The following is a 23,566-nucleotide window of genomic DNA, read 5'->3' as shown; positions in this document are numbered from 1 at the left end:
TTTGGTGTTTGTCTTTCTCTGACTGACTTATTTTGCTTAACATTATACTCTCTAGGTCCATCAGTATTGCTGCAATGGCAAGATTTCATTCTTTTTTGTGGCTGCATAATATTCCATTCCATAGTAAATATGTATATTACATACACATATAAAATACATATTATATACATATATACATAATATGTAATTATATACATAATATATATTTAATATATGTAGTACATACATATATACACATATATAAAACATACTGTGTGTGTGTGTATATACACACACATACACACACCTCATCTTTATCTATTCATCTATCAATGGACATGTAGGTTGTGTCCATATTTTGACTATTGTAGATAATGCTGCAACAAACAGAAGTGCATATATCCTTTCAAATTAGTGTTTCTATATTCTTTGGGTAAATATCCAACAGGGTGATTACTGGATCACATGATAGTTCTATTTTTAATTTTTGGGGGGAACTTCCAAACTGTCTTCCACAGTAGCTGTACCAGTTTGCATCCCTAGCAACAGTGCAAGAGGGTTCCTTTTTCTCCTCATCCTCACCAACACTTGTTATTTCTTATGCTTTTGATTTTAGCCATTCTGACAGGCGTGAGGTGGCATCTCATTGTGATTATGATGTGCATTTCCCTGATATGATGAGTGATATTGAGTGTCTTTCCTTGTGTTTATTGGCCATTTGGATATCGCTTTGGAGAAATGTCTATTCATAAATTCTCTGTCAGATATTTTAAATGCACTGTTTGAATTAGTTCTCATTTCAACCCTGTAAGATAGGTTCCCATTTTACAGATAGGGAAACCCAATGTTCAGAAAGTTAGTGAATTACTCAAGCCCTGCCACTGACAAATGACTTGGCCAAATGCAGGTCTGTCTGACTATAAAACCTGTGCTCTAGATTACTCTGTGTAGGCAAATAGAAATGTATTAAGTTAAAGGTAAATGACATGGTAAAAGTTCAAAGCTCTGTGCTTTTGAAGAGTTAAGGGTCAGAGAAAGTTTGATGAAAGAAGGGGCTTTTGAGTAGGGCCTTGTATGCTATATATATATATACAGATACACATTTTAACCATTTGTATGAAAATTTAAAATGTGTAAGATATTCTCACACATAGATATCATTGGAGCCTTATAATAGCCCTGTGACTCACAAAGGGATCATTATGTCCATTTTAGAGATGAGAAAACTGAGACCTGGAGAAGTGAAGAAGCAAGTTACTCATGATCCCACAAACTAACAAATTATAGGGTTGAACTTGGAATCAAGGCTTTTGGTTACCAGTCCTGATCTCTTTGCACTCAATTCTGCTGTCTCATGTAGTTAGAATTTTATGTGTCAGAGATGAAGTGGGGAGGGCACACTAGATGGTGGAACGAGCAGAAGCAAAGACACAAAGATTCTCAGAGACTTCCTGGGTTTGGGTTTCTCTGTGCACACACATATATAGTGTCTCTCTCTTTGCCCACATGCCCTTTCTTGAGCTGTACACTGCACTTGCTTTGAGAGCATTAAAAAACACCAAGGCCTGGGCCCCTACCTGGAAATAAGGATTTAGTTCTTGTGGGGCATGGCCTGGGCATCAGGGGTGATCCAGTGATTCAGGCCAACTCTAAATGAGAAAATGGTGACATTTTTAAGGTAAAAGATGAGCCTAAGCAGAGCCACAACCAGAACTTCAATCTCCTGAGGCTGCACTTAGGGCTCTTCCTGCCACGCTGTCCTGACTTCTGCACTCCAGGCAAATAGCAAAGTTGATGGTCACCTGAACGATCCATTGGGCAGCATCTACACCATACTTGTTCGCTGCACTTGCTCACAGCACACAGCCTGCAGCCTGGGACCTGTGAGCACGCAGTAAACCATTCATTGAGTGAAAGTCCAAATCTCACCCTGCTGGTGGGCTGTTTGGTGCTAACAAGTGGACACACATTCCCTCTGTTACTGTCACTTCTCTCTTTTGACATCTTTTCTGAAGCAGGAGCAGCAGGAGACCCACAGGCTAGGTTCTTGGTTCTCTCTGGTCTCAAGGACAATCTGTTACTGATTTTAAAAGTACTCCAAATTAAAAATTGAAAGTACGACTCATTATTGACATTTGCTGTTGAAAGCAAAACTGTAAGAAGTAATAGATTCCAAATTAAATCTGATCTTGCACTAGGGAGATACTATGAAGTAGATGTGATATGTGGAATTAAAAAATTAGGGGATCCCTGGGTGGCTCAGTGGATTAGCAACTGCCTTCGGCCCAGGGCATGATCCTAGAGTCCTGGGATTGAGTCCCATGTCGGGCGCCCTGCATGGAGCCTGCTTCTCCCTCTGCCTATGTCTCTGCCTCTCTCTCTCTCTCTCTGTGTCTCTCATGAATAAATAAATAAAATCTTTTTTAAAAATTAGTAAAGGTTCATTTTTATATCAGTACATACATTTACAAGACACATGGTCTAATGATACTCTTTTTTATTGCTTTTTTGGAAACTTCACATAGCATCAAATTCACCACTTAGAGGGTATAATTCAGTGTTTCTTTTATGTATTTACAGTGTCATACAAAATCCCTACCCTTTTATTGCCATCACCACAGCGAAACCCCAAGCCCATTACCAGTCATTCCCAATTCCTGTCTCTCCCTTTCCCCTAGCAAACACTAATCTGCTGTGTTTCTGTGGATCTGTCTGTTCTGAGCCATCTCATCTAAATGAATCATGTTAACATGCGACCTTTGTGACTAGCAGAATGTTTTCAGAGTTGATCCATGCTGTGGCATGTATCAGCACTTCACTCCTGCTTATTGATGAGTGCTGTTTCTTTGGGTGGCTGGGCCGCATTGTATTTATCCACCCATCAGTTAATGGCCATTTGGGTAGTTTCCACTTCTTGGTGTTAGGACAGTACCACTGTGATCAAGTGTGCACGTTTCTGCCAGACTGTCTTTTTCCTAATAACACTCTTCCCTTTACAGATCACCTAGAATGTGTGTGATGTGTGATGTATGTTTGCTGTGTGTGTGTGATTTAATTTTCATAAACTTCTTGGAGGTTGTCACCATCATCATCATTACACAGATACTAAATGGAGAATTTTAGGTTAAGTGATTTCTTGAAGATAAAGGACCTAAGAAGGGATGACGTTGGGATTTGAGCCCAGATATTTAGATCCCGAGTTTAGGGCTCTTAGCACTTGCAGGGTGAGGTGAGTCATCACTGTATTTTTCAGATTCGTTTTCCATGCTGTTATTGGTTTTGCCATCTGCTGTATTTTTAAAAATTGATCTTAGTCATTTTCTTGCTCCTGAAATTGTAGCATGGGCTCCGATAAAAGGGCAAACCTAGTACTCTGGGATATGAAAAGTAAAAGCCCATGTTTATCCAGCCCCACAGAGAGTTTGTTCTTCATAACCTGGTGCATATGGCACCAAAATATTTTTCATTACACGACAATATACTTTCATAATTATTACTCTGTGTTTGGTTTTTTAACTTACCTGCTGTATGTACCATTTCTCTCATTGCTTATTTTCTTGCTCACAGTATATCTGAGATAACTTCTTATGGGAACAAATAGATCAGCCTTCTTTTTCTAAGTTGTCTGCCCAATCTTTGAAAAATGTTGCCTGCTGGTAGAGCCCTTGGGTGTCTGAGGAGGCTAATTTAAGCCTGGGTTTCTCAAACTTAATTGCGTACCTGGGAATCTGAGTCACCTGGGAGTTTTATTGAAATGCAGAATCTGATTCCCCAGGCCCAGGGAGGGGCCTGAGATTCTAGTAAGCTTCCCAGGTCCCTCTGATGCCTCTGGTCCACAGGCCACTGGGAGTGATGAGGATCTGATCTGGGGGGGCTGTGAAGAAGCCTTCTGGCTCCAGTGTAATTTCTCCCTGCTGAGTGTGTTTTGCTTTTCAGAATGAAATGCTGGAGGAAGGGCACGAGTATGCAGTCATGCTGTACACCTGGCGCAGCTGCTCCCGGGCCATCCCCCAGGTGAGACTGTCCTTGCTGGGTGCCACCCTCCACTTTATTTACCCTCATCCAGGGAGCTGAGCTTTTCCAGGTAGCTGGGAGTGAGTGAAGCAGGGCCTGTTATTCAAGGGTGCTTTTCAAGACATTTAGTGAGCTTCCCGTAAAACTGATGACAACCTAAAAAAATATCTGTTTGATTTATTTCAAAAGCGAAATGTACTACCTGTATGACACCCAAACCGCTGCAGAAAGATAAAGGTGAAAGGCAAGATATTCCCACCTCCTCACCCCCACCACTCAGTCCCACCTCCCACCAAAGCATAATCACTGTGGATACTTTGATGCATATTCCTCTGGATCTTTTTCCTGTATGTTCCTACAAATATTATTTGTAAATTATCATTCACAAAAGTAAGCTTCTTATTTATATTGTTCTGCCGATTGCTTTTTTCCACTTGATTCCTTATTAGTAACTTTGTTGTGTAGCCTTATGCAGATATTATATTTACAATAATTATCATCATGTAATTCCAGGGTCCCATTATAACAAAATTAACAAACCACAGGTGTACAAAGTAAATAGAAACTATATCCCTCTCTTCCCCTAATCTTAGCCCCCAGAGATGACTACTTATTAGCAGCTTGCTTTGAAGTCTTTCAGATTTTCTATGCCTGTATTATTTATGGACATACAAACAAACACTGTTTTGTTTTGTGTTTCGTTTAACAAGAATGGGACTCAGTTACACTTCATGTCCTGCAAGTTTTTTTCACCTGTCAGTTTATGGTAGCAATGTCTCCATGTCACTTCACATCCATCTGTCTCATTACTTCTAGCAGCCTTAGGAGGATATTGTATGAGTACATCATATTTTATCCATTTAATCATTGACTGGTGGGTATTTACCTTATTGCTACCATTTTAAGAATTTCTAAGCAACAGCGTGAAGAATGTCCCCGTGCTTATCCTTTGCTCACTCTTCAGTTTCACTTGATCAGGTCTTGGGTACACATGCTATGAAAACGTCTGCTATGTGATTCTGATGTGTTGAAAACTACTGGGCAGAGAAAATGGGTTTCTTGATGGGGCCAAGTATGGCCAGGGGCCTTGCTCCATTTGCATGCAGAGAAATGGCTAGAACATTTTTCTCTGCTCAGATGCTGGTGGGGCCCCACTTGGGAGTTTCATTGAAAAGGCTGAAGGAGGGAGACCTTGCAGATCAAGGTAGATGTGTATACAGCTCATGGTCAGGGTACTGAACTGATTGAAGAGGAGGAGGGTTTTGATCTCAGAACTAACTGGTTTCTTTCCTGCAGCCAATGTCTAGGGAGCAGTTTTGCTCTGGTCAGACCCGTCAGGCAGGGCTACCCCAGCCCCCACTTACTAGGGTGACCACCACATTTACCATCCTAAACGAAGTGCCTTCAAGAGTGCAAATGGGCCCCGTTAATAAGATGATAGATGTGAACCAGAATTGCGCTGATAAAGGAAGATGTGTGATCTCCCCTCTCCCCACACAGGTGAAATGCAATGAGCAGCCCAACCGGGTGGAGATCTATGAGAAGACAGTGGAAGTGCTAGAGCCAGAGGTCACCAAGCTCATGAAGTTCATGTACTTTCAGGTGAGGGGTTAGGGTGGATCTGGATCAGGAGACTTGAGAGGCCACACCTCACTGATTGCTGGGGTCTGGATTTTTGACCCAGGTTATTTATCCAATGAGCAAGAGCTTTTTGTGTGCCCCCGTGATACACCCCTTAGTGAGCAAAACAGACAAGCCTCCCTCTCTCCATGTGATTTACATCCTAGTGAGTACACAAGTGTGTTTCAGGTAGGAGAGACTGACAGTAAATAATACACAGTCCACCCACAATCAGGGTAGAGTAAGTGCTGTGAGTAAATAAAATTTAAAAATCAAAACTCTGGGGTAGAGGGTGTCTGTGACATGGTGCAGCTTTAGGGATGGCCTGTCAAGAATGGTATTTGCACTGAAATCTGTATGTAACAATCATCTGGCGTGTGACGATCAGATGAAGAGGATTTCAAGCAGAAGGAACTGCAAAAGCAAAGGTCCTGAGGCCTGAAGAAGAAGGATGTGTTTAAGAAATAGAAGAAGCCAGGGATGCTGCAGTGAGAAGGGATGGTGGACCGAAAGTGACATGGGAGAGGTAGACAGGACCTGACCTTCTAGGGCACTGTAGGCCAGGAGGCAGGACATGAAGAGAATATATGGATTTTACTCGAACACCATAGAAGCCACTGGCGGTTTCTTGTGACGGGTTCTGGTTTGAGGTTTTACAGCAACATTCTGGCTGCTGTGTGGGAAACAGATGGGAGGTGGGAGGCAGTTACAGATGTGGAAGGTGGGAGGGGAGAAGAGACAGCACGGAAGCCAGCTGGGAAGCCAGGAAGAGGAATTATGTCAGGAGGAGAAGAGAAAAGAGAGCTGAGGGGCCTCCATCAATGGAAGACTAGAGGGCAGGCTGGTTAAGCAGGAATGGCAAAGAGAAAATAATGCAAATTGGTTGATTATTATAGTTAGGTCAGATGCTGTTCAGGAATGCAGGTTGAACACTTCAAGAACAGTCTGTACCCTGGGGCGGGAGTCATGGCACTCGCTCTATGCCCTCCACACAGTCCACTGAAAAGCTGAGCTTCATAAATAGACTTGCAAGCCCTGGCCAGATGTCCACCCCACACCCAGCTCTACCCGGGCCCCCCGGGGGGTGGGAGATGGGGAATGTCTGGGGAAGGTGCAAATGCATGCAGCCCTGGGCAGATGGCCTGGTGTCCGAGGCAGGGAAACTCAAGATTTTGCCCCACTGTCCCTGTGTGCCGGGGAGTTATGTGACGTCTCACACCTTTGCGTTGACAAAGGTTCTCTCACCTTGGAAATCATGCCTAATCTCTGGTTTGTGGTGAGGACAAATGAGGTCTATTAGTAAAGAGTCAAATAGAGTCCTGGTTACAGAGTAGGTTTGATAAATGGCAGCTGCTGTGACTAGCATCATGGACCTGCCCTTAGGAGCCTACTCTCTTTAGGAAGGCAGGCCCAAGAGAGAACTATCCAGAGGCTGATTGAGTGCGAAACAAAGGGCCTTCAACGAAATATTGAGAGGAGGATCTGATGTAATCTAGAACTATGCTGTTCAGCACAGTGGCCAGTAGCCATATGGGACTATCTACATTAAAACTAAATAAAATTTAAAATTCAGGTCCCCCAGGGCACTGGCCATTTCAAATGCTCAGTAGCCACATGTGATGAGTGGCTACCATATTGGACAGTGCAGATGTGGAGCATCTCCATCATTGCAAGAAGTTTTATTGGACTTAGACTCTGGATGGAGAAAGTCTGGCTTGGTCTAGGCTTTGAAGGAAGGAATGACTGGCAGGGTATCCCATGTCCATGGAGTAAAGTTCACATACAAGGAGTGATTTCTCTCCTTTCTCCTAGTTATCCTCCTCTCCCTCTTCCTCCACCTCCTCCTCTCTCTGTGTCTCTTTCAGAATTGCTACTTTAGCCCTTTTTTGTTATTTGTCAGCTGCTCTTTTTGGGAACAGATTTTTTTTGAGGTATGATTCATATACCATACAATTTGTCCATTTAAATTGGACAATTGAACAGTTTTTATTAGTATATTCACAGAGTTGTACATCCACCACCACACTCAGTTGTAGAACATTCTCACCCCAAAAAGAAATCCCATTCCCTTTAGCTATCACCCCATCATACCTTCCACCTGCCCCCCTCCAGATCTAGGTAACCACTAATCTGTCTTATGGATTTGCCTCTTCTGGACACTGCATATAAATGGAATCACATAATATGTGACCTTTGGTGACAGACTTCTTTCACCTAGTATATTGTTTTCAAGATCCATCCATATTGTAGCAGGTATCAAATTGTATGACCAAATACTAATCTTCTATATGGATCTACCATATTTTATTTACATATTTGTGTTAATGGACATTTAGATTATATCCACTTTGAGGCTATTATGAACAAGGTCCTGTGAATATTCATGTATACATTTTGGGGTAGACATATTTTCATATCTCTTAACTATTCTCCCTCCTTTTAGCTTTGCCTGCTACTGTGACCTTTTTTTTTTTCTTTAGATTTTATTTATTCATGATAGAGAGAGAGGCAGAGACATAGACAGAGGGAGAAGCAGGCTCCATGCAGGAAGCCTGATGTGGGACTCAATCCTGGGACTCCAGGATCATACCCTGGGCCAAAGGCAGATGCTCAACTGCTGAGCCACCCAGGTGTCCCATGTGACCCTTTTATTTTTTATTATTTTTTAAAAGATTTTTTTTTATTTACTTATTCATGATAGAGAAAGAAAGAGAGGCAGAGACACAGGAGGAGGGAGAAGCAGGCTCCATGCCAGGAGTCCGATGTGGGACTCAATCCTGGGACTCCAGGATTGTGCCCCAGGCCAAAGGCAGGCGCTAAACCACCGAGCCACCCAGGGATCCCCCATGTGACCCTTTTAAAATACAATTCAGATCATATTATTCTTGACTCACTCAGTGTAGAAACCTGAGCCCTCACAAAGGCCTCAAGGGTTCCTCTCTGCTTCCAGTTTCTTCCTTTTGCTTACTCCACTTCAACCACTAGTTTATTACTCATCCTTCAGACATGCCAGGCACACTCCTGCCCCAGGGCCTTTGCACTGGCCACTCATGCTGTCCAGAATGCACTTCTATCAGTTATCCCTGTCATTCTCCTTCTCTACTTTCAAACTCTTTTCCTAGAAATCACCTCTGAATGATTTTTTCTCTGATCTTCCTACTAAAGTATATGGCTCCCCCTGCCCTCCCTATTCCCCTTTATTATTCTGCTTTATTTTTCCTGCTTTATTTTTCTCCGTAGTACATATCACATTCTAATACAGAGCATTTGTTTTGTTTTCTGCCTTCCCTCATATACAAGTCCCTTAGAGTAGAAATTTTTCTTTTATGTTTTGTTCTCTACTTTACTCCAGTACCTTGAATGATCTTTGGCACATAGTAGATGCTCAGTAAATACTATTTATTGGATACATTACCCTCTCTCTCTGAATGTTTCTGTCACTCGTGGTCCCTACCCTACTCTTGTCTGGCACCTGACACTGTCCTAGGTGCTGGGACACAAAAATGAATAAGAGAATAAGACAAGGTTTTTGAGTGAAGGCATGGTGAATGAATTCATTGATATGACTCACTAGGTTGCAGGTTCCAGGCTACCCTCTGGAAATGAGCCCTGGATTTAGGGACTCCTCTGAGAATGACCTGACAGATTTGACTTTCTCTAAACTCTGACTAGAGCCTCAGAGGAGGGAGACTTGACCCTGCTCTCCACAGAGAGCACAGTGAGCCCCCTTCCTGGGCTGCCTGGCCTTACTTGCTGCCCCCTCTGCCTGCAGCGCAAGGCCATCGAGCGGTTCTGCAGTGAGGTGAAGCGGCTGTGCCATGCCGAGCGGAGGAAGGACTTTGTCTCCGAGGCCTACCTTCTGACGCTGGGCAAGTTCATCAACATGTTTGCCGTCTTGGATGAGCTGAAGAATATGAAGTGCAGCGTCAAGAATGACCACTCTGCCTACAAGAGGTCAGGGCGCCCTCACCCCACCCCCCTCTTCCTGCGGAGCCAGCCTGGGGCAGGCAGAGGATACAGTCCTGCCACGCTCCTCCTCCAGAACCAAGCTGGCCATTCCCCAGCACGAGCAGGGTTGGGCCTGTTACCGGCTTTTGCAGTTTGAGAAATAACATGCAGAGCTGAGTCTTTGGAGAACTGGGTCTCTGTAGATGTTCTGTCTCAAGGTGGGGTCAGATCCTCATTTTCCCTAACCTGTGGAGCAGTAGTAGTTTCCCATGCAGTATAGGACCTGCAAGATCATCATAAAATGGTCAGTCACATCAGTCATTTCCTGCAATATTCAGAAAGCCATTTCAAACTGTTTATATTAAAAAGGAACTCAATTGGCTCCCAAAACTGAAAAGCTTCCTTGTTTCTGGATCCAGGTACTCAGATGCTGTTGGTCTGGTTCCCCCTACCTCTGGGCTCAACCTCCCTTGATAGCAGCTTCCTTCTCAGGCAGGCCTGTGCCCTGTGGTGGCCTCGGCAGCTAGAAGCTACCCTCTGACCAGCACAGCACCCCCAGTTTCAAAGGAAAGAAAGGGTGCTTCTTTGAAATAACTTTTGCAAAAGTCCCACAGATTGTCATTGCTCTGGTTTGGGTCCCGTGTGGACCCCTCCATCAGGTAACTGTGGGGAGTGGAGGCTCCAGTTGGACAGGTGCTTTCCCTCAGAGTCAGTTGGAGGTCCGCGTCAGCTGAGAAAGAAGGACTGAGAATGTGTGAGGGATTGTCGTGCTCCAGAAATTAGGATACCACCACCTAGAAGGTGGCAGGGGGCATTTGAAAGCAACAGGTATCTTTCCTATATGTTGCTGATGTTCAGATGAGCTCTCAGTGTCTGCAGATGTATCTTGGGAGGGATTTTCTGTGTCACTGATGAAGAGGCCCCCTCTTCCTTGAATCACATCCTCTTGGGGCTCCAAGGTAACTGGAAAAAGCAGGCAACAGACCTATTCCCACAATTGTATCCTAAGTGAACTGTGTAACCTGGGGGTGTCCATAGACAGAGCCCCCTCCTCAGCCTGGTGCAGAAATGGCAGCTTTCACAAAGATTTCGTAGACAACTCATAGTATAATATCTCCTACATCTCCCCCCGCTGCTCCCTGTGTTTCTCCCCAGTTTTGGCCACTCCTTGCATCGTGGTCATAAGTGACACCATGCAGAGCAGCTAGGGCTGTGAGCAAGGCGGGTGTCTTGTCTGTGCTCTCGTGGTCAGTCGTGATATGGGCTGCACCACTACCAGGTTAGGCTGGGACAGACCAGGATGGCGTGGTGTTCCCCCATCGAGCCCTGTGAGTGCTCCCCACAACCATCACCCTTCACCTATAACCCTATTGGGTGAAATAGACTTTTGTTTCCACGCAGTGCTTTGCTTTAGAAACTTGGAGGTTTTCTGTAAGTAACATAATCCATGCAAAACCAACACATCCTGCCTCGGATTCTTCTCCATGACCACTGTGTGGTTTCACGGCAGGTTTCACAGCATGGCGCAGGGATGCCCATTTCGCTCTGTCTTGCCACCTCTGGCTGGTTGATAAGATGCTTGTTGCCCTTAAACTTGCCGGTTTGGGCCTTCAGTGTATTCTTGCCTCTTAAATGTAGGTATCCTTAAATGTACAAGGTGTATATGGTCCCTAAGGAAATGACTCCAGAATACACTCTCCTTTGATAATAGAGTCATCTGTGATATTGTGAGCTCCTTAACCTCAGGCCTCGGGGCGGGGGTGGGGGGGTGGGGGCACGACTCTGGGTTAGGTGGGAGCGGGAGTCAGTGAGGCCCGGCTTAGGCGGGTTATGCTTGAGCATTCCTCTCTGCAACACCGTGTAGGGCGGCGCAGTTCCTGAGGAAGATGGCGGACCCCCAGTCTATCCAGGAGTCACAGAACCTTTCCATGTTCCTGGCCAATCACAACAGGATCACCCAGGTGATGGCAGAGTCCTTGTTCATCTCAGCCTGGTGTCCCAGGACACAGGCAGGGGCCTGAAGATTGAGGGACCACAAGCAGGGGAGCTTAGTCCAGATCTAACATCCTCACTTCCCTGCTGATGGATTAACAGACTAAGTCCGCTCCCCAGCCACAGATGACCCTTTCACCCCCTGCGGATTTGGTTCCCTGAAAGCCTTCTCAGCCCATGTGCTACCCCCACAGCAGTGAGGATTGAGGGCCTGGGTTCTGGAGTTTGACAGACTTGTTCATTTTATTTCTTTTTTAAAAAATTTTATTTATTCATGAGAGACATAGAGAGGCAGAGGGAGAAGCAGGTTCCATGTGGGGAGCCCGATGTGGAACTCAGTCCCAGGACCCCGAGATCACAACCTGAGCTGAAGGCAGACACTCAACCACTAAGCCACTCGGGTGCCCTGACAGCCTTGTTTTCTAATCCTGGACCCTCCACTGACCCTTGTGAGATCTTGTGAGATCTGAGACCCTCAGATCTTAGAACTGAGGTCTAAGCCTCAGTTTCCTCATCTGTGGTGTGATCTGTTATTTTTGAGAATAAGAGTCCATCTCATAGGACTGTTGTGAGAAATGAAACATCATATCAAAAGCCCTTAGTAAGCAGAGCCTGATGAGTGGTAAGAGTATAAGCTGCCGTAGCTATCGTTACTGCCACCACTTTGCTGGGCACCCCCATCAGCTATGGCTCTTTTGCTCTGACTGACTTAATGTAACCCGTCTTGCTCACCTGTCAGGTCAGCCTAAACAGGCACCAGCAAGAATGTGAGCTGGGCTCCAGCTGAGAGGGGCGTGCATCTTGGAAACATTTCAGGCTCAAACCTCTCTCAGGGATGCTCCTGGCTTCACTGGACCCTTCCTGCTCTTGGTTAACTGCACAAGGCTGCCAGTGTTGAGGCTCCATGTTTCTTTTCCGAGACTCAGCCCCACGTCTCAGCCCCAGGTTGTCTGTGGAAAGCACCAGCAGTGTCTTTCACGGTGTCCTCCACAGGGGCCCAGGTTGTCCCTTTTGAGAGAAAGGGCCTGAGATGGAGCTCTTAGACTCTGTTCTTATGGGAAATGCTTCTGTACCACTGTGTCCTGCCAGGAGGGACACACCTGCTGGTCCCACTCTCCTCCCCTGGGCTGGGTATTTCTGTCATCGTCTGAGGTATCATGGCTAAGTCTATACCCTCAAAGCTAAGCCTAGATTACTCAGGCCTGTTACTGTAAAGCTGAACTGCTTTTCAGCTCAGCCCAAGAAAGTCCTTGCTAAATGTCAGAATTGCCAGGAAATAAAATGGAGAGCTCAGAGTGGGGGCAGGTTGCCTGCCGTGGAAGATTGCAGAAGCTTTAAGGAGAAGTGGGGACTTTAAGGAGAATATGCAGGTTCCCTCCACCTGGGATGGTCAGGGGGGCTGTGCAGTGTCACTGCCAATCAGCCGTGGGCCTTCTGTGGTGGTGCGGGTGGGGAGGAGGGAGAGGAGCTAACCAGGGGTGGGGGGCGTTGCTGTTCAGTGTCTCCATCAGCAACTGGAAGTGATCCCAGGCTACGAGGAGCTGCTGGCAGACATTGTCAACATCTGCGTGGATTACTACGAGAACAAGATGTATCTGACCCCCAGCGAGAAGCACATGCTCCTCAAGGTATAACTGTAGTCACACACCCCACGTCCTGGGCTAGCCCCTTCACCTCCTTCTTATTTAAAATCTTTTTTTAATGTTTATTTTTTCTTAAACACTGATACAGATCTTACCGGACATAATTTTTTGTCCTTTTTTCTTTCCTTCCATATGTCATATACGCCTTTCCAGATGCTGTTAAGGATATTTCTACAATGTAATTTTTAATGGCTGCTGAGTGTCCCATTGTGCATGGATACTGTTACTAAACAAATCCTATCATTGGATATTTGTTTGCCAAATTGCATTGAACACTCTTAGAGCGCAACTTTTGTGTACATACTCCTGCCAAGTCAAATGTCATAGAGGAGAAAATTGCTGACTCAAAGGAAAAGCAAAATCTTCAAGCTTTTGCTGTCACAAAGTAGTCACATTTGTTCCAGCGGTTTGCAAATTTCATTTTTAAATTATCAAGTAATATTTATTGTAGAAAATCTGGAATATATAGAAAAGCACAAAAAATTTTAATGTCTCCCCATCTTTTCCTCCAGAGGTAACACTTTTAGCATCTTGATATATTTCAGTTTTTCTGTGCTTATACTTCTTTAGCATATGCTATATGCATAAATGATGTGTGTGTAATTTGTATTCCATTTCATTAAGTGTAGTGGGAATATTATGCAACCACTCAATAATGTGATACGGATGTGCTTGTATTTCTTTTGCCATTACTCGGCCTTTGGCTGCTTGGGTTCTGATTTCTCTGGACAGCAGTAGCACTGAGATGAGCAGCCTTCTGCATGTTCTGCTGACACCCTGCATAGCCCCTTTTCAGTCTTCCCCAGAGCCTCCCCTTCTTCCAGAGTTCTCCTGGTAGTTTTATTTTTCCTCCTCTCTGCCTTGCCACTCTGGCATGCTATTCTGAGTCCCAGCCCTGTTGGGGTTCCTTCTTTCTGTTCCCACAGCACCTCGACAATATCTGTAGGAAGGGGTATCTCAGTGATTTGTTCCCTCCGGCTTCCTCTGTACCATCAGAAATCCAGATGAGTCCCCAAGAGCCTAGTGGTCTCTCTCACCCCCTTGCTGTGCCTGGGCAGGTCCCAAAGCTCTGCCCAGAACAGCTGCTGCCACATACCAGGTCACTAAATTCCAGCCCACCAAGCTCTCTGAGATGCTGCCAGCAGATTCTCTGGCCCTGGTTTTCTCTCACTGGCTTTTAATCCCTCTACTCCTCTACTTCTTCATCTTCTTGCCCTCAGCTCTCCACCACTTTCCCCCAGGCTCTGGGTCTCAATATTGATTGTTCCCTGGTTTTGCAGCTCAGATTGCCACCAGGGGCACCTCTCACCTAACGTGGAAGAGTCTGGTGCCCACCCTGCAGAGCAGGAGACAGAATGGGGCTAAGAGGGATGCGACCTCAATAGTCTTCTAATCCAGTCCCTTACGTGTCAGATGTGACTTCCCCACGGTCACAGCAGCTCTCAGCAAGGGAAGCTGCTTTCAGCCTAGCTGTTCAGGCCCCCTTCAGCCTTGCTGTGCATTTGACAGAAGGAGCAAAGCATGTCAGCATTCGAGAAGCTATTAAATGGACTGGCACATCCAGAGTCAGCCTGACCTACTTACATGGCGTTGTCAGACAAAAACATGTTCCCGAATGAAGTCACCAGTGGCTCCTTGTGAATCTCTGCATTGTTTTAGCTTCCTTGGGGAAAGAAGTCAGCAGTTTCACATTCATTCGACACTGAGCAGGTATTCCCAAGTGCCTGTAATGTGCTAGACCCCAGGGATGCAGCAACAAGCAGCGCTCAGCCCTTCCTCGCAGGAAGCATCTAAATGTGTGGATGTTCTTGTCCGATCTGGCTTCAGACCCTGTCTCTGCAACCTGTTAGCTGTGTGACTTGACTCATAAGATTGTTGTGAGAATTGAGGAGAATATCTGGTAAAGCCCTACGCATAGTAAGGACTCAACAAGCGACCACCATTACAACACACTACAGGGTGGTCTGAATTTCTTCACAGAAATCAAGTTTTTAGTTGAAATCAGATTTATGTCTCCTTTCTTTAATTGAAGACATGTGGGTTTTGAGAGAGAAGGTGTCACTACAAGACATACGTGTGTGTGCACATGCACAGACCTCCTTTTTTTGTTTTGTTTTGTTTTTTAAACTTTTCCAGTGGTCATGATGTGCTCTGCACTTTCTTGCTCTAGGTAATGGGTTTTGGTCTCTACCTGATGGATGGAAACGTCAGTAACATTTACAAACTGGATGCCAAGAAGAGAATCAACCTCAGCAAAATTGATAAATTCTTTAAGGTCAGTACCTGAGGGTGGGGCCGGGCGGCAGGGCAATCTCTCTGAGGAAAGGGAAGAAATCTGCAGGAAGCAGGGCTTGTTGACGGAGCTGCAGCTCTAAAGTCCCCAAGAGGAGGAGGCGGGTAGAATGATAAGGACCTCCAACTGCCCTCCGTAGAAGGCTGCCCCATTGAAGTCAGACATGCTCCCAAGTCTCAGGATTCTGCTGGGAGGCCTTAAGATTCTTTCTGCATATTACTTTTTGTCTTTCTTGAATTCCTTGCTATCTAAAGAAAGAGGTGCATCCCAGAAGATAGTGCCTGCTTTAATTTTCCATATGAATAAGAGCTCACAGAAGCAGGAGGATTAAAGACTGGATTTTAAATTGATTCTCACTTGCAAAGTCACAGCCTCTCCTGGTCCACTGAGGACTCCCTCTACTTGCCCCCTGCCTCTGGGTGCAATGCCTCATCATGGTCCGTTATACACTCAGACCTTTGCAGTGCCTCCGAGGTTTGATTTTCTGGCCCCAGGTTTTTAAAAAGAAAACCTGGGGTTAAATTAAGCCTTTGAGGTTTTCATGAAGAGATTTCCCGCTTTGGAATTGAATTCCATGGTGTCAGTTTAACTAGCATCAGGCACTCCAGGCTTGGAGTAGAGCCTCAGAGGTTAGACATGGAAAACCCAGGCTTAACATTAAAAGTCCCCCATGTGGCATGGGGGACACTAGGCTGGGCCTGGATCCCACTGACGCTTCCAGGTGAAGAGGGAAATAAATCACCAAAGGCATCCTGTGGCTTTGCTTCTTTTTAAGGCAGGAACTTTCACTTTTCTCTGGAGCTGCCCCAGATGAAAACAGGGCTCATCTCAGGAGACCTTGTAAAACCCGTCTCTGCCCCCAGTCAGGAATGAGATTGGGGTGCAGTTGAGTAATACAGCTTTGCCATGGTCAGGCCTGGGTTTTAGTCTGGCTCTGCCACTCAACAGCTGGATGACTCTGGAAAGTCACCAAACCTTTCTGAAATGGAATTCCTCAGCCCGAAAAATGTGAATGCAAAGAGTATTTACTTTATAGAGTTTCCTTGAAGATTCAGTGGGAGGCAGAGCCCTGGATTATCATCCTGGCTCCTTGACTTCTCTCGGGTTTGATTTTGTGTGAAGATTACTTGAGCTATCTAAACTTCAATCTTTTCATCTGTGAAATGGGGATGATAATTGTATTGACCTCACAAAGTATTTGTATGGATTGAGAGACTGTTTTTTTTGTTTAATAGACTATTTTATAGAGCAGTTCAGTTCACAGCAAAATCGAGCAGAAAGTGCACAGTTTTCCCATTTACTCCCCTGCCCTCCACCATATAGAGCCTCCCCCACTATCAGAATCCCTCACCAAAGTGATACACTCTTTACAATCATCAAACCTACACTGACACATCATTATCACCCAAAGTCCATAGATTCCATGAGGAATCCCTCTTGGCGTTCTACATTCTGTGTGACTTAACAAATGCAGAATGACATGGATCCACCACCGTCCTAAAAATCTGGTTTCGAAGAGTTTGATATGGTACTTGTGCATAGAAGCCAGCAGTACATACCAGCCTCCTCTCCATTTATCCTGGTGTTCATTTAGGACCTGTCTGCCCTTTGGCGTTTAGTGTTAGGGTTTCAATTGCTTTATGTTGTAAAGTTCTCAGGAAGGCCACACACCCAGCCGGCAGCATCCAGGTATCCACTCCTAGTCCAGAGTTCACGGCAGCAAGGATCCAAGAATCCCAGGGAAATTAAAGCAGAAAGGACCCTGCCCTGGGAGGCAGGCCATCTGATTCTCATCCTTCATCCATTCTGCCTGCTGTGTTACCTTAGACAAATCACTTTGCCCCTTTTGTGCTCAGTTGCTGGAACATGGGTTGGCTGGAGGCAAGAGAGGACCTGTACAACTGGGACTCTTTCTGGTGCCAAGGTGACAAAGTAGCATGATCAGAAGAAGAACCTAGGGGTTGGCCCAGAGGTACACAGAGGCCTGCTTTCCCCAGCAGAAGGCAGCCACCTACCCCCACTCCTCTCTCAGCATCTCACGCCTTGTGTTTGCTTCCTTTGCAGCAGCTGCAAGTGGTGCCCCTTTTCGGCGACATGCAGATAGAGCTGGCCAGATACATTAAGACCAGTGCTCACTATGAAGAGAACAAGTCCAAGTGAGTGCCTGCCATAATGTCTCTCGGCTCCCGCGAGGATGCCCAGCCCGGGCAGGGGGCCGAGGGGCCACTTCAGCCCCTCCCCCCTCCCCAGAGCCCTGGGCAGGTGGATTCCATCACAACACTGGCACCCAGCCGGCCAGAAGGGAACAGCAGAGGGTGCTCTGAGCTCTTTTGTATCTGCCCTTTGCTGCCAGGGTTCAAAAGTGTTCAGAGCACAGCCCTGCCCCTTCTCCGTCCCAGCGCTGACCCATGCTGCCCACAATGGGATGGCAGGAGCCCACCTTCCCTCAAGAAGGGGGAGGACTGGCTGGCCCTCCATGGTCGGGTGGAGCAAAATGGCATCCTTCATCACCTTGCTTCTTTCCTCAGATTTATGTCTATGCAGTAAGTATGTCATTGAGTATATGGCCTGGTGGTTCTACCTGCAAAGTGGGTCGATAGCCTCGCCTTAGATTGTTTTATAAACCACCGTTCTAGGTAACTTGTGCTAGGATCTGGGGTGTCAGTGACTCATGGCAGGTGGGTGACATCTAGGTGCAGCCTTGGCCACTCCTTTGATATCTGGGGTTGTTAATAAAGTTCCTTCTGTCTGCATCTTCCCCAAAGCTGAATGAATATGACCTTTCGAAACAGAGAGTGGCTGACTGTCCTTTAGTCAAAAGTGAGGGTTAGTACCTTAAGAATATGTGAATGGAGTGTCCTCGAGCCCCACCAGCCTTGAGACCCTGTAAGGGAGCCTCACCAAGGAAGCTGATTTAGTCTTTTCATAACCTGCTGGCTGCTGGCATGTGAGGAGGTTCTCTAGGGAAAGCATGGAACTGAGAATGCTGAACTCCTTTCCTTACATTTCCTGCGTACATCCTTGACCATCTAAAGTTGGTTGGGAGTGGTGATGTGGCCACGGTGGGGTGTCAGGAGTTTGAGTGATTGTGTCCCCCCTGCACAAGTAACCCAAAATATGAGTCATGCCACAGTAAAAGCATGAAGAAATTTATCACCAATCTAAGCATTCTTATGAGAGCCACTTCAAGGAGATCCTTTTGAGATATGAAATTTTTCCCAAAATGTTTATCCACCTTGTTTGGTTCTAATGCTTAGTCTGTCCCTGGGGTCACCCAGCACCAGATGACAGAAGAGGGTGAAGGGGGCAGTCTTCTTTCTCTTGGGGAAGGAGAGTGAAGACTTTCATTCCTTGATTTACTCTCCATTTCAGGATGGTTTTCCCAATGATCTTTTTCCAAAGAGTTGAGAAAGGAGAGAGGCAAGGGGAATGAGAAGGGAGTGGCAAAAGAGAGAGGGAGGGACAGAGAGGAAAAGCCTGCCAGCAGTACCTCTCAGAACACATCCCTTGCCATGGAGTCCTCTCACATTGCCAGATCACTGTTGACAAAGAGGCACGATCCCTGTAAGTTTCCCGGGTCCCACCCCAGCAGCCCTACCAAAGCCGGTTTCAACCACAGGATGCCGCCAATGCTGACAGTCAGTAGGCATGTTTGGGGAGGTCACCCACCTTGCCTTTTCTTCACTCGGTTTTCAGCTCTTTGTAGCCCTAGAGAGGCTCTTCGCTCATAGAACTGGTAAGTACCATGGACATAAGGTATCCGGAAAAGCCTGTGATTGGGTCTCAGAGGAGGAAAAAGACAATTGCAGTCGGCCTGTGGCAGGCTCTCTAGCTGGTGGCTGTGACACCTCTTGGGTCTACCCAGGGGAGCCAGCCACATTTGGCTGATCGCCAAGAGCAACTAGTGAGTGGAAGGAGCCTATCCTGCTGAGGTATATAAGACCAGGACCTGCTCCAACACTGTGATTTTCTGCCCAGGTGGACCTGTACCCAGAGCAGCATCAGCCCCCAGTACAACATCTGCGAGCAGATGGTTCAGATCCGGGATGACCACATCCGCTTCATTTCCGAACTCGCTCGCTACAGCAACAGTGAGGTAAGCTAGCTCTGGCTGCTAGGATGGAGGCCTGGGGGGTTCAGGGTGTGAAGGGACAAGGACTAGCCAGGAAGGAAATGATCACAGGGATAATGGAGAGCAGGAGTGAGGCAGTACATATCGGAGGCAAGAGGTCAGACTGGCCAAGAGAGTCAGACAGAACTGGATTTGATTCTGGTTTTGCCACTGACCTTCACAAGTTATTCATAATCTCTGTGCCTCAGTTTCCTCATCTGTAAAATGGGGGTAATAGTATCTGGAAAGGTTCATTGAGAAGATTAAACAGTAGGATGCATGGAAAATGCATCTTGCCCAGCAGATAATGGTGGCCCAGTAATGGTTGATCTGCACACAATCCCAGCCATTTTGACCCTGGATGGCAAGAGAAACAGTTCTGAACAGTCATGCTCAAAGCACTTACTAAATATTTTAAAACTACACAATAATAAATTATCCTTATAACACATCAGAAAATGCAATTAGGGACAGAAGACCATAAAATCTCTTGCAATACCACCAATTACATTTTTACTGGTGTCAAATTTTTCTTTTCCTTTTTTTTAATATGGAAATATAGCCAATGCATAAACCTCAGAAAAAATACAAATATACGAAGAAGAGAAGTCAATCATGTAAAATTGTACCAACCAGCACCAACTGTGATTAATACTTCGGTTTCTATATCCTCCTGGACTCTTCCCATATATACCCTTCTAATAAATTTACATATTGGTTTGATAAACATAGGTCTCTGGATTCCAACCTGGATGACTCTGCACTATCCTACGTTTGCTCACTGGTTCCATCATGTGGCTGGCGGTGATAATGCATATGCTTTCCAAACCCAAACTCAGAAAATGTCTTTGATCAAAGGGCAGCATATTTGAAATGAGGACAGACAGGTGCACATGGTGTGGTCATTAGACAGGCGGCCCATATCCTTAGGAGGTCTCCTAGAAGACATAGACCAAGGTCAAGCCCAAACCTTTGGTTTTCTTGACCATATGTGACAATCAAATAAAGCTATGGGAATAATTTGAGCGCTGGGGCCTCCTTCATCTTTGTCAAGTTTTGGTGTGACCTAACAATGAATTTGGCTTAAAGTTTTGTTTTTTTTTTAAGTTATACATGTTATACATGTGTATACACAGATAATTCTCATTATTCACAGAAATTATATTCCATAAAGTGGGCACGAACACTAGATCAACAAATGCTGAACTATTGCTCCTAGAGGAAGTACAGAGTTCAGTTCCTTTGAACCTTTGGTCACAATATTTTCATATGCTGATCAATGTATAACCTCGTTTTCTGTGTATTTCTATTTAAAGTCCCCTTATGTAATGTATGTTTATAATATATATTGTTAATTCGTTGACATTAACTCACATGCAACAGCACTATAATTTAACATCCAAACAAAGCTTATCTAAAACCTGTGCTTTTTCCCTAAGGCATGTCATAGCCTTCTTGCAGTTAGCATCACTAGACAGAACTTGAGCACTACACTTGGGGCCACTTTAAATAGTGAAATCACCAGTAAAAAGTTCAAAAATGTGGAAAACGAGGCATTAAATAAACCATGAAAAGGACATGTATACAGCATGATTACTGAAACAAGAAGGCAGAGGGTCATCATGTTCAACCTCAGCTGGGACAGGACTCAGATTTTTCACCACTCAGCACGTACCTGTGAATGACCAGTGAAGGTACTGGGAGTATTGACTTGAAGGTTACAAATAGATTTTAGTGAGTAGGCAAATTCACAGTACCAGAACCCACAAATAATGAGGGCTGACTCGATATGTATATACATATATGCAGGTACATACATGTATGCACGCAAACATATATGCGCATATGCGTGCATGTATATGTATGTATGCATATGTATGCATACATATTGCATGCATATCTATGCATATGCACTTGCATACATCCATATTGCCTTATGGAATAATACACATTCAAGTAGGTGTTTATCTTCAGCACTTTTCAATTGGTGAGACATCTAATTAATGAGTTGTGAAATTAATATAGTGGCTTATGATTAGCATTTTTGTATGAGATAGAATAGACAATCAGAGAAATTATGAGTAAAGTTACTTCATGAAAAAATGTTGGTTCATATATATATATATACAGGTATGTGTTCCTGAGTTAATTTGTTGTGTGTCCTACAGCTATAATTTGCAATTTAAAAATTTGAAAGCCACAGCTCTGCAGTATAGCTGGGGTAGTTGTGAGTGGGGCTATGGTATCACACCACCTGAGTTTAAACCCTCAACCATTTACGACCCATGTGGCCTTCAACCAAGAACTTGTCTGAACCTCGGTTTATCTATCAAAGAGGATATAATTTTAGCACCTCTTTTGTATTCTTCGTGGAGGATTCAGATAGCATCTAAAAGTGCCAGGCACGTACATGGTGAGGGTGACAGCTCATGTTCCCCAGGTGGTGACTGGCTCCGGGCTGGACAGCCAGAAGTCAGACGAGGAGTACCGTGAGCTCTTCGACCTGGCCCTGCGGGGCCTGCAGCTTTTATCCAAGTGGAGCGCGCACGTCATGGAGGTGGTAGGTGTCATGAAGGCAGAGGGCCTCCCCCTCCCCAGACCTCTCCAGCCTGACCTCCATTCACGCGAACTCTTGTCTGCCTCTGCCTCTCCCCAGCACTCTTCCTTTAACAGCCTTACTGAGATAATTTTCACACTATACCATTCACTCATTTAAAATGCAGATTTGTTGGTTTTTAGCATATTCGCAGAATTGTACAACGACAGTCAAATTTAGAATGGTTTTATCAGTTCCAAAAGAAACCCTGTGCCATCACCCCCCCATTCCCTATCCCCACAGCCCTAAGCAATCTGTCTTCTGTCTCTATAATTTCCCTGTTCTGGATGTTTCCCTTAAGTAGAATCATATCATATGTAGTTATTTGTGTCTGACTTCTTTACTTCATGCCTTCAAGAACCATGATCCATGTTATAGCCTGAATCAGAACTTCATTCCCTTTTATAACTGAGGAGTACCCCCCAACACACAAGGTCACGCCATGTTAGCTTTTGCCTCTCATCTGCTGATGGACATTTGGGTTTTCCCCCCCTCGCTAGTACTCTTGGAAGCTGGTCCATCCCACAGACAAGTTCTGCAACAAGGACTGCCCTGGTACTGCAGAAGAGTATGAGAGAGCCACGCGCTACAACTACACTAGTGAAGAGAAGTTTGCCTTCGTCGAGGTGGGTACTGACTCCCTCCATTCCTCAACCCCTCCACCCCCCCCCCCCCCACTCCTTACCATCCCATCCCAGGCTGCTACTGGTGTTGATCCTTGTGATTCCAACAATGCTTCTGAGCAAGATGGCAGCCATGATCCTTGTATGCATACACTTCCCTGTTCTCCCCCTGCCTGATTTAATCTTTGTCAAAAGTTGCCATTCAGGAGCACCTGAGTGTCACAGTCACTTAAGTGACCCAACCAACTCTTGATTTCTACTTAGGTCATGATCTCTGGGTCATGGGATCGAACCCCATATTGGGTTCTGCGCTCAGCGCAGTCTGCTTGAAATTCTCTCTCCCTTTCCCTCTGCCTCTCCCTTTATGCTCTCTCTCTCTAAAATAAATAAATCTTAAAAAATAAAGTTACCATTCAAAAATGATTAGAAACTCACTCTGTTCCTAAGAATCCAAAGGGGAAGCATTTACTCTACTAGAAAAGTGGGAAAAAGGAAGCCAACAGCAGAAACAAGGACAGACAAATGGCTAAAAGAGATAAGAAAAATGCCCAGGCTAATGAGTGATCAAAGAATGACAGGTGGAAACCAAGATGAGAGGAGTTATCAGATGTTGGATCCCCCAGATTTAGTGTCTCATGTTTTTATCTTTTCTGTTTTGTCCATCACTCATTTTTGTTCTGTCTTATGGGATATATCCTGAAGTTCAACTTCCTACTCTTAGTATTTTTTGTTGTCCCTATTATATTT

At 45.2% G+C, this 23,566-nt stretch overlaps 1 protein-coding gene across 5 annotated transcripts in view; it reads left to right on the top strand.

The window, feature by feature from the left end:
* The window catches only part of CYFIP2 (cytoplasmic FMR1 interacting protein 2), a 123,958-nt gene that overhangs the window by 21,379 nt on the left and 79,013 nt on the right, over nucleotides 1-23,566 (top strand). For 3 of the 5 annotated variants that reach the window (XM_072824361.1, XM_072824360.1, XM_072824362.1), the window contains exons 4-13: nucleotides 3,916-3,993; nucleotides 5,494-5,595; nucleotides 9,386-9,567; nucleotides 11,426-11,522; nucleotides 13,053-13,181; nucleotides 15,367-15,471; nucleotides 17,554-17,645; nucleotides 19,468-19,585; nucleotides 22,041-22,160; nucleotides 22,697-22,822. In XM_072824361.1, coding sequence (XP_072680462.1) covers nucleotides 3,916-3,993; nucleotides 5,494-5,595; nucleotides 9,386-9,567; nucleotides 11,426-11,522; nucleotides 13,053-13,181; nucleotides 15,367-15,471; nucleotides 17,554-17,645; nucleotides 19,468-19,585; nucleotides 22,041-22,160; nucleotides 22,697-22,822 — 1,149 coding nt within the window. Of the gene's footprint in view, nucleotides 1-3,915; nucleotides 3,994-5,493; nucleotides 5,596-9,385; nucleotides 9,568-11,425; nucleotides 11,523-13,052; nucleotides 13,182-15,366; nucleotides 15,472-16,969; nucleotides 17,018-17,155; nucleotides 17,179-17,553; nucleotides 17,646-19,467; nucleotides 19,586-22,040; nucleotides 22,161-22,696; nucleotides 22,823-23,566 lie in introns of those variants that run through there. The other 2 variants (XM_072824363.1, XM_072824364.1) reach the window with 2 other exon arrangements.

Source organism: Canis lupus, chromosome 4 (genome assembly GCF_048164855.1).
Source record: "Canis lupus baileyi chromosome 4, mCanLup2.hap1, whole genome shotgun sequence".
Taxonomy (NCBI): domain Eukaryota; kingdom Metazoa; phylum Chordata; class Mammalia; order Carnivora; family Canidae; genus Canis; species Canis lupus.
Note: the sequence above shows the minus strand (reverse complement) of the source record. Positions and strands in the feature narration are given on the sequence as shown.